The 10,942-nt window shown below is 49.3% G+C and overlaps 1 protein-coding gene and 1 long non-coding RNA gene across 2 annotated transcripts; both read right to left on the minus strand.

Moving 5' to 3' along the window:
* Nucleotides 1-3,185: 3,185 nt before the first annotated feature.
* On the minus strand, nucleotides 3,186-6,523 carry LOC136375935 (zinc transporter ZIP2-like). The gene is made up of 4 exons (XM_066341694.1): nucleotides 6,239-6,523; nucleotides 5,930-6,060; nucleotides 5,648-5,698; nucleotides 3,186-4,801 (listed from the first exon to the last, which is right to left on the minus strand). Exons 1-4 carry the CDS (start codon nucleotides 6,351-6,353, stop codon nucleotides 4,169-4,171), a joined length of 930 nt encoding a protein of 309 aa, XP_066197791.1. The 5' UTR covers nucleotides 6,354-6,523; the 3' UTR covers nucleotides 3,186-4,168.
* A 1,020-nt stretch (nucleotides 6,524-7,543) lies between these two features.
* On the minus strand, nucleotides 7,544-8,047 carry LOC136377262 (uncharacterized). Its single transcript, XR_010746268.1, has 2 exons — nucleotides 7,864-8,047; nucleotides 7,544-7,793 (listed from the first exon to the last, which is right to left on the minus strand). It is a non-coding gene; the product is annotated as an uncharacterized lncRNA (long non-coding RNA).
* Nucleotides 8,048-10,942: the final 2,895 nt, after the last annotated feature.

Consider the following 10,942-nt stretch of genomic DNA (forward strand, 5'->3'; position numbering starts at 1 on the left):
AAGGTAAGGAGAAGAAGAGAATCTATATGTTGAGGTTTCCTTAGCATCCCAAAAACATGGGTTTGAAGCCCAGTTAGTTATGTGATCAAGCCATTTAACTTTGGAGCGCACTTCCCTGGACTTAGAAGAAGGATAATATCTACCTGGCAGGGTTGGGAAGGTGCAATGGTGTATGTGGAAGCAACAGCACAGTGCCTGGCACATAGCAGATACCCAGTGTGAAAACTCTATTATCCTGACCACATACTGAGACAGGGTAAGCTAGGAAAATTCCTTGGCAAATAGAATGGGGAAACTGAGACGTTTACAGCCAGATGCAGAATATCTGCTCCCTAGAGATAACATCTAGACCTCAACTGTGGGTCTGTTTGGTTTTTTATAATTGAGAGGCAGGGAGGCAGGGAGGCAGAGACAGAGACTCCCGTATATGCCCCAACTGGGATCCACCTGGCAAGCCCACTACTGGGTGATTCTCTGCCCATCTGGGGCCGCTGTTCCATTGTTCAGCCACTGAGCTATTTCAGTGCTTGAGGCAAGGCCATGGAGCCAACCTCAGTGCCTGGGGCCAAGTTGCTTGAACTAGCCATGGCTGCAGGAAGGGTGAAGAGAGAGAGAGAGAGAGAGAGAGAGAGAAGAGAGAGAGAAGAGAGAGAGATGATAAATTAGCTGCCATCCCTAGGGCAGTGCAAACCTGTGGGAGGAGGGAGGACTGATTTGCTTGAAGTCATGGCCCAGGACCTTTTGAACCAGCCAGTCTTTCTTTTTACAACTAATGCTGAAAATAGCAGTCCAGTTGGGAGAGAAACAATTTAGAGGAGCTTTGGTGCCCCAATCTATATGAAAAATATTACCTTGTACCAACAGAGGCAATGATGTCAGTCAGCAACTTTTTCCAAGACCCCTGATTAACCTATATAAACCCTGCTCCAATCCTCCCTCGCCGCTGACATGGCTTAGTCTGTCTTGGCCAGCCTGCACCCAGACATTTTAAATAAAAATTTTTTTTTGAATATACCAGCCTTGTGTTTACAGTTCTGCTCTCCCCAGTGCCCACCCATAGACCCGGAAAGGGGTTTAGCCTGTCAGCTATCTCCTACGGGATAAGGCAGTCCAACTGGAGTCCCTCCAGGTCTGATCTAGTTGGGGGGGGGGGGGTTATACCGACCTGCCAGTTGCCAAGAGAGACTGAAAATAGGTTTTCCCCCTCCATAGTGGACTCCCCCCCGCCCCTCCCCCTTTCAACAGAAGGGGGAAAGAGTGGAGAAGCAGATAGTCACTTCTCTTGTGTGCCCTGACCAGGAATTGAATCTGGGACTTCAACATACTGGGTCAATTCTCTACCACTGAGCCAACCCGACAGGCACTCAACTGTGTTTTGACTGCAGGCCCAGCTGGGTGACCCTAACCATAACCAGCAGGGGCTGGCCATCAGTGGAGACCTTAGCACTAGAGGGGCCATACCTGGAAAGACTGATGAATATTCTATTGAAATCTTCCTCTAAACTACCAATCTTTTTTTAAAAAATGTTTCAAAATTCATTTTAGAGGGGGGAGAGAGAGAGAGAGAGAGAGAGAAGGGAAGGAGCAGGAAGCACCAACTCCCATATGTGCCTTAACCAGGCAAGCCCAGGGTTTCTAACCAGTAACCTCAGCATTCCAGGTCAACACTTCATCCACTGCACCACAATTTTTAAAAACCCTACAAATAAAAAACTCAGTGTGCTCTCAAGCCAATGTTTTTCCCCTCTTCTGTCCCCCTTCCACCTTCTCTCTCCACCCCCCTCCCCAACAGGTGTGCATCTCCTAAACTCTAAGGTTCTTCATGAGACTTGCAACCAGGGGAGCAGTGGGCAGTGGCAGCTCATCCCAGACTAACCTCCTTAACCTGTCTTGAAGGCCCCCTTTTCTTTACTTATTTCTTTCCTATAAGGTTTCCAGAGAACCAAGCAGCCCCACCTAAGCTCTCTCCCATTGCTTCCTCCATCCTGGGTCCTTCCTGTTGCACTGTCTCCATCTTTAATAAAGTTATTCTCAAAATCACTTGGACTTGTGTTGTGAAATTTTTCCCGCACAATGTTAAGAACCCACACAGTACCAGCTGAACCTAGGCAGGCCTGAAGGGCCTGGTCCCCCGTCTGGCAACACACACGAGAACTTGTTCTGAGTGTGTTACATGTGTGTGCATTTAACATGTCAAGAAACCAGAATAGGACGTGCTTCAGGGAAATTATTTCCTGTATCAGACATTTGTATTTAGCTTTGCCTTTAGCTTGGCTTCTCATGGATCCCTGGGTGTGTAAGTTGGGTTGGTGAGGGGGGTTATACATCTTAATTTGTGGGGAGGGGAATGGTAAGGACAGAAGATGGAAATGAAACAAGCCAAGAATGAAACTCAGAGGAGACCTTGCCCATGTTAGGGCCACTTGGGCTTCTACACTGACCGTATTCAGAGGGGCGAGCTGGTGAGGGTGCCTGAGCTTGCAGGGCACACCTTCTCTCTCCCTGTCTCGCCACCCAGTCTGACATATTCCTCCAGCTCACGGGTCGGGGCTGGGCAGCAGTCGTCCTGCTCCTCCTCCATTCCAGATAATCAGTTTTTGTACTTGTGCAGTTTTTTGTTTGTTTTTTTGTATTTTTCGAAGTTGAAAACGGGAAGGCAGTCAGACAGACTCCCACATGCGCCCAACCAGGATCCACCCAGCATGCCCACCAGGGGGTGATGCTCTGCCCATCTTGGGGTGTCGCTCTGCCGTGAGGAGAGCCATTCTAGCGCCTGAGGCAGAGGCCACAGAGCCATCCTCAGCGCCAGGGCAAACTTTGCTCCAGTGGAGCCTTGGCTGCGGGAGGGGAAGAGAGAGACAGAGAGAAAGGAGAGGGGGAGGGGTGGAGGAGCAGATGGGCGCTTCTCCTGTGTGCCCTGGCCGGGAATCGAACCCTGGACTCCTGCACGCCAGGCCGACGCTCTACCACTGAGCCAACCGGCCAGGGCACTTGTGCAGTTTTTAAGAGAAATTATAGGGGTTACTCACCTGAAAGATGGATGGTCCAGTGGGGGTGGGGAGGGGCCAGAGGCATAGTGGCAGGCAGGGCAGGCAGAAGGAAAACCATTATGTTGCAACAGAGCCAAATGGTCGTCCTTGGAATCTATCTGGCGCTTTTCTCCCTTTCAACACACTACTCTGGCTTTTTCTTTTTTTATTAAAAATTTTTTTCAATTACAGTTGACATAGAATATTATATTGACTTTGACATATGTACACATAGTGATTAGACACTTACATAACTTATGATCTCCCCACAAGTCTAAATCCCAGTGGACACCATTTATAGTTATTACATTATTGACGATACTCTCTATGCTGTACTTCACATCCCCAGACACACTGCTTCTTAATTCCTCAGCACAAGGCAGCTGGAGGCAAACAGAAGCTCAGAGCAATCAAGCAGTTGTGCCCCAAGGCCACATGGGGCTCAGTGTAAAAACTAGAAACCAGTTGGAAATAGGCTTCACTAAGCCTGATCTCAAGAGCCTGTTGAACATGTGGGTGGCTGATAACCTCTTATTAGGGAGTGTAGTGGGTGTGGTTAGTGTAGGAAACCATCTAGAACCCATGGCTTGTTTTTAAACCTTTTCTTCTGTAAATGCTGGAAACCGGCTCAATATCTCAACACCTGGGGTAAGGTGGAGTGTGTTGTTGGAACTTCAGCAATGCTCCCATATCTGGGGAACATGGCTGCAAATGACAAAACAGCTGGGGGCCCTGGTTCCAGAAGACTGCAGCCAGCACTCACCCTCCCACCCCTACTGCACTCGGCAGCTCTTAGGTAACCTGGGGAGATGAAGGGTAGATAACATGCCTGAAGAGGGAAGGTAAAATGGACGTTTTATTACCCACAGTAGCAAAACTGGGACAAGGGTCCAATCTGGAGTGATGGTCTTCATATCAATTCCTAATGTAGGCACTCAATCTCAAACATCTTTTCTCAGTCCTGGATGAGCTGTGGGATCCCATGTAGGAAAAGTCAGGCTCTAGTTCATGAGGATGATGCCTAGTGAATCCCATGTAGTCTTGTGAAGAAATGTCTGAGGGCCAAAGCCACTTGGGAGGTGTCTCCTGGTGGTAGGGACATCATTCTAGATGGGTTCATCAGAAAAGTCAGTAACCTCTCAGGCCCACAAGGCAATAAAGGCCATGAAGGCAAAACCAGCAGCTACACAGCCCCACTTGACCAGAGGGGCCTCAGGCCCAGCTAGCTCCCTGGGCAGAATTTCTAGGAAGGTGACATACAGGAAGGTGCCAGCTGCCACCCCCTCTAACACAGCCTGGGCTAAGCCTTGCCCCCCTGAAGAGGCTCCTCCAGCCACAGCCAGCCCGAGGGCTAGGCCCAGGGGGCACATGAGAGCAAATGACACTATGGAGAACACAGCCCATCGCGACCCAGTGCCTGTCTGCACCAGCCGCAGTCCTACACCAAACACGATGAGCCCCTTGTGAGCCAGGACAGCAAAACAGAGCTGCACGGTGGCTGCTACCGTTGTCTGCAGCCCCACGGCCAGCCCTTCAAACACCGAGTGGAAGGAGAGCGAGAGCAAGAGGATGAGGGCTCGAAAGGGACTCGGCGAGGGAGAGGGTAGAGGTCCGTGGCTGTGGAGTCCAAGGGCGTGAGCCCCGCCCACTTCCTTCTCCTGCACTTTGGATCCTCCATCCGCTCCAGGGCAGCACTGCAGGGCCAACGACTCCAAGAGGAAGACAAGGAAGAAGCCCAGGGAGATGATGAGCTCTCCGTAGGGATAGTCTGTCTGGGAACAGAGAGAGGGGCTTTCGGAGGGTGTTGGGCAAACAGGTGTGTTAAGCTTGCTTGTACTTTGCCTTATTGGTGCATGAGCACAGGGCAGCAACCACATGTGTGTAGTCTGTGTAAGGCTGCAGGTGCTTGCCCTCAGTGTGGCAGATTGTAGGTTGGGGATTGCCTTCTGCCATTGGTAGCAGCCATTTCTTGCTATTGTTTGCTGGAGAAGGGGTTTCTCCCCACCCCAGCCTGTTTTGCTCATGAGGGGAGAGAGAGAGAGAGAGAGAGAGAGAGAGAGAGAGAGAGAGAGAGAGAAGCATTTCCCCCTGCCTGCTTGCTCATCTGCCGCTGTGAGACTCTAATAAAGGAATGGCCCACCATCCTCCAGCTTCACAGTTCCTTTACCATCTGCTTGAATCCAATGTGAACCTGAATGGCTACGGCCACTGGCCTTACAGATGGGAAAGGAAGGAAGGTTCAATGGAGGCAGCAGGATGGGAGACTGGAGAGGATGTGGAATGTGGAACTAAAACATTAAAAGGGGGAAGGGAAGAAGCCCGGGAGAGATGAGGACATGCAACACGAACACCAGAGGGACCAAGGGATGCAGTGTCAGTGGGGCTGAATACGGGAAAATGAAGAGCATGTCTGAGGGGCCAGCAGAAGAGGGAGAGAGTAGACAAGAGCTTTGCTGGGGTTCCATAAACCCAAGGGATCGGTTGGCTCCCTCCTTTCCCTGTAGAGCCTGAGCTGAGGAGCACAGGGATTCTTGGGGTTCTTCACGGCATCTCCTCAAAGGGTCTGGCATGAGGAGTCTGGTCTCCTCATCCTGCAGATCAGGGAGGGAGATACTTACATGAGCTGAATTAGCAACACCAGAACAATTTCCCTCACTCGCTGTCCTATTCTAGGAAGAAAAAAGCAGAAATCAGATGGGAGATGGAGCAAGTCAGCTTCCTGTCCTGTCCCTTCAAATCCACTGCTCTCCTTAAAGCCCAGCGTGACCTGCCATCCTTCCACACGAGAGCGTCATCTTCCCCTTCGGCCCCCGCGCGTCCTTGGCTCCATCACTTTCCCGCCTGTCTCCCCTTGGTTCTGCTCGGCATTCTGGCCCCAGCCCTGCAACCCAGCTGCTCACCTGCATCATGAACTTCTGGATCTCTGATTCAATTTCCTCCAGGGCTTCGGCAGTCATGTGCATGAACCCTGCTCCCAGGAAAACACCGGCAGAAACGCAGCCCAGAAGGCTGAGGACCCGGCGGTGGCGACCTACGAAAAGCAGGAGTTGCAATCCAGTGGGAAATGAGATTGACAAAGGTGACTAAAGAGCAACAGGCAGCACCCATCATCCAGGCTTGGGGGTGGCAGGAGAATCAGAGCCGGTGTCAGGATAGGGTGACAGGTTGGTCACTCAGGTTATGGGGACAAAGATGCAGAAGGGCAATACCTTCAGCCGCCTTGATCTGGAACCATTTGAAGCAGATGGGAATAAGGCCACACACCACGGTGACGGCCAGCAGGGCAAACAGGCAGCCAATTTTTGCTCCTAGTAGTGGCTCCATCCGTGGGGTACAGGATAAGCAGAGGCCTCAGAACGGCAAATGGAGTTACAAGCTTTGGAGCAAGAGTGGAGCCTCAGGTGGTCAAAACTGCAGTCTCCACTCCCGAGCTTAAGGAGGCCGTTGGATCCTGTTTTGTGCTGCCTCTGCGCAGCCTTGCATAGCTAACTGGGGCCCGGCCCCAGCTTTCCACCTCCCCTGCATGGAGGCTCCTCCCCTGGCTCACACCGAAACCAGAAACTCCAGACTCCCTGCCAGGCACAGCCCTGTGCCGTCTTCTCCCTTCAGTTCCATGACTAATCCAAGGGCTGTGGATTTAGTTCATGCCTGGGGCTGGTCTAATCCAGTCTGCGGTAACTGCTTCCTGGTTGTTTTGTGTTGGGGACAATCTGGTTCTGCCTCACTCAAGACATTTGATCTAAGCCATCCAACCCTCTCTACCCCAACCCAAGTCTTATAGGTTGCTACCTGATACCTGAACTCACTTTCCCTTCCAGGGGATTTGGGGCCACGTAGGCGTAAGAAGGAGGAGGGGGACGAGGGGCTGAGAAGCGAAGCTGCCACCACTCTGGGAACTAGTAGATGAGGGGATTCCCCTTTCCTGTAACCCCCCAAATAGCTCCAGGTATGGAAATGTCTACTGGGGCCTGAGATTTCTAGTATTCAACACTGATACTGCTGCCACTTCTGATGGTGCCTATTTCCTGATACGTATTGTGGGAGAGAGACTGAGAATTTCAATACAAAGAAAAATGCACTAGCTCTGAAACGAAAACAGAAATGAACCAGGTGACCTGAAGGACCTGCTTGGACATTTGGGGGTGGAGATGGAGAATTCAGTCCCAAAGGGATGAACTCTTCAGGGAAACTCATGAGGCAAACTCTGGGGGAGCTGATGAGCCCTGAGCAAGATGAAAGGAAAGGAAGGAGGGAGAAGAACACAGAGGCAGGCAGCTGCTGGTCCCCTGTTCAGGTGGCCTAACAACCCGGAGACCTGCCGAGCCAGTTCTCAGAGTGCTGAGGGCAGTTTCCCCACTACCCCAGATTACTTCCCTGGGACATCTGGTCTCGGGCAGAGCAGCAGTACGCTCACAGGGGAGGGTGGGCGGGCTGGACGTCTGTGTGGGGCTCACTTTGTTACAGGATAAGCCGTGACAGCTGACCTCTATACCTTGTAAGAATCACAAGACCCATTCCCATTCTTTGAAAACTTTTAATTATTATTAAAAACTCTAACAAATGCAGATACACAGGGGTACCAGTGCTCCCATCCTGGATACCAGGTAGCTTTAGCCTTGGCAGGCACGATACAAGAAAACCCTTGTTACACATCCTTGTCAACTCTCAAGGGGGTCTTCAGCAGGGGATGGAGGAAGCTCAGATGGTGTGGTCACAGGTAAAAGATCTCCCCAGGAGCTGACACGGGCACAGCGATACAGATCCCTATGGAAAAGAGGTCAGTGTGGGCTGTAGGTTCTGCTCCTCCCACTAATTCTGGTCACCGCCTCTGTACCTGCCATGCCGGCGGGCTGTGATCACAGCATGCTGCGCACGCCCATCTGGACAGCACAGGCGACAATGCACATGGCGAGGCCGTTTAAGGACAGGCTGAGTGATCCGGGGCCAGCGATGAGCTTCCTCTGGAGACCCCCGGGCAAGGATCACCATCGAGAACTTTTCTTCCTTTGGCTTCTTGTTCTAAGATACAGACAGACTGTTTTGGAGGAAAAGATATGGGAAAAAATTTTGACCCCCATTCCTGCAGCCCTTTCATGTTCTACATCAGGCACATTCAGGCCCTGCAATCTCCAGGCTACTCTGAATTTTCCAACTCTCCCCATCTCTGAGGCTTTTTCCTCCTGCTTCCCCAAGCTCTCTTCTCCCTGCTGCAATATTCCCGGGTACATACCCAGCTGAAGCAGATAGAATGTATTGAGCAAATAAGTTTGTAAAATTTGTGTTATTTGGTTTTGCTTACTTTTATTGTTAAAAATGGTGCTGTCGCCTAGCCAGGCCTTGGCACAGTGGATAGAGTGTCGGACTGGGATGCAGAGGACCCAGGATCGAGACCCTGAGGTTGCCAGCTTGAGCATGGGCTCATCTGGTTTGAGCAAATGCTCACCAGCTTGGACCCAAGGTCGCTGGCTCGAGCAAGGGGTTACTCGGTCTGCTGAAGGCCCGTAGTCAAGGCACATATGAAAAAGCAATCAATAAACAACTACGGGGTCGCAACGCGCAACGAAAAACTAATGATTGATGCTTCTCATCTCTCTGTTCCTGTCTGTCTGTCCCTGTCTATCCCTCTCTCTGACTCTCTCTCTGTCCCTGTGGACAACTGATATTTGACAAAGGAGGTAAGGGCATACAATGGAGTAAAGACAGCCTCTTCAACAAATGGTGTTGGGAAAATTGGACAGCAACCTGCAAAAGAATGAAACTAGACCACCAACTTACACCATTCACAAAAATAAACTCAAAATGGATAAAAGACTTAAATGTAAGCCATGAAACCATAAGCATCTTAGAAGAAAACATAGGCAGTAAGCTCTCCAATATCTCTCGCAGCAATATATTTGCTGATTTATCTCCACGGGCAAGGGAAATAAAAGACAGAATAAACAAATGGGACTATATCAAACTAAAAAGCTTTTGCACAGCCAAAGACAATAAGAACAGAATAAAAAGAGAAACTACACAATGGGAGAACATATTTGACAGTACGTCTGATAAGGGATTAATAACCAAAATTTATAAAGAACTTGTAAATCTCAACACCAGAAAGACAAACAATCCAATCAAAAAATGGAAAAAAGAAATGAATAGACACTTCTCCAAAGAGGATATACAGATGGCCAATAGGCATATGAAAAAATGCTCAACATCACTAATCATTAGAGAAATGCAAATTAAAGCCACAATGAGATATCACCTCACACTGGTCAGAATGGCGCTCATCAACAAAACAACACAGAATAAGTGCTGGCGAGGGTGTGGAGAAAAGGGAACCCTCCTGCACTGCTGGTGGGAATGCAGACTGGTGCAGCCTCTGTGGAAAACAGTATGGAGATTCCTCAAAAAATTGAAAATCGAACTGCCTTTTGACCCAGCCATCCCACTTTTAGGAATATACCCCAAGGACACCATAGAACGGTTCCAGAAGGAGAAATGCACCCCCATGTTTATAGCAGCATTGTTCACAATAGCAAAGATCTGGAAACAGCCCAAGTGTCCATCAGAGGACGAGTGGATTAAAAAGCTTTGGTACATATATACTATGGAATACTACTCAGCCATAAGAAATGATGACATCGGATCATTTACAATAACATGGATGGACCTTGATAACATTATATGGAGTGAAATAAGTAAATCAGAAAAAACTAAGAACTATATGAACCCATGCATAGATGGGACATAAAAATGAGACTCAGAGACATGGACAAGAATGTGATGGTAACAGGGAGTGGGGTGGAGGGGTGGGGAGGGGGCGAGGAAGGAGAGGGAGGGGGTGGGGGGAGGGTAGGGGCACAAAGAAAACCAGATAGAAGGTGACGGAGGATGATTTGACTTTGAGTGAGGGGTATGCAGCATAATCAAAGGTCAAAATAATCTGGAGATGTTTTCTCGGAACATATGTACCCTGATTTATCAATGTCACTGCATTAAAATTAATAAAAATAAGATTTAAAAAAAGGCGCTGTTCACATGGAGCAGATGATTACCTTTATGCTTGAAAAGAGGCTTGGTTATGCTAATGTGTGCTGGAGAAGGGGCTTTTGCACTGAAAAGTTTTAAAAGGAGGAGCTAGGAGGCCATTTTGGGAGAAGACCACGTTGTTGCAGGGTGGGAGGCCACATGTGGCAGAGAGGAAGCAAGTAAGATGGCAGAGTGCTGAAGGAGAAGCCAGTTTGTGCAGAGAGAAGGAGATGGGGAACAGAGGTGAGTAAGGCTGGTAGGACCTTTGATTTTAGGAAAACCCAGATGTGTCAGTAGCTTTGTGAGCACTGAATGAGTGAGTTTTGGTGCCCATGTGTTTGTTTTTTACTCACTGGCTGGTATGAGTCTAGAATAAAAGGTAATGGCCCACCAGTTCTTGGCTCCATTGTTTTATTACTGTCTGTCCGAATTAAATGGGAATCTGCACAGGACAGGCGCTGTGATGGTGGCCACAACTAATGGCCTTACAGGATGGTAGGCCTGGGAAGGGTTACAGGCTAGGGGCTTAGAGGCTGTCAACTGGGGACAAGGAAATTTATGGAGACACTGTAAACACACATAAAAGAGGTGAGGTAGGACAAAAGAACCAAAGATCATAAAACTGAAAAACTAAGAGTAACAAGGTCAGGCCTGATTTGTGGTGGTATACTGGATGTTGAGGTCCCAGGTTTAAAACCCGAGGTTGCTATTTGAGCGTGGGATCATAGACATGACCTCATTGTTGCTGGCTTGAGCTCAAAGGTTGCTGACTTGAAGCCCAAGGTCACTGGCTTAAGCAAGGGGTCATTGGCTTAGCCTGAGCCTAGTCAAGGTATATATGAGAAAGCAATCAATGAACAACTACAGTGAAGCAACTATGAGTTAATGCTTCTTAT

The sequence above is a fragment of the Saccopteryx leptura genome, chromosome 6, assembly GCF_036850995.1.
Source record: "Saccopteryx leptura isolate mSacLep1 chromosome 6, mSacLep1_pri_phased_curated, whole genome shotgun sequence".
NCBI classification, from domain to species: domain Eukaryota; kingdom Metazoa; phylum Chordata; class Mammalia; order Chiroptera; family Emballonuridae; genus Saccopteryx; species Saccopteryx leptura.

Coding starts and splice junctions, on each gene's coding strand:
- LOC136375935 (XM_066341694.1), bottom strand. CDS start 6,353: ATGGAGCCACTACTAGGAGCAAAAATTGGCTGCCTGTTTGCCCTGCTG. Junction 6,061..6,238: donor CCAGATCAAGGCGGCTGAAG/GTATTGCCCTTC, acceptor TGCTTTTCGTAG/GTCGCCACCGCCGGGTCCTC. Junction 4,802..5,647: donor GTGTTGCTAATTCAGCTCAT/GTAAGTATCTCC, acceptor CTCTGTTCCCAG/ACAGACTATCCCTACGGAGA.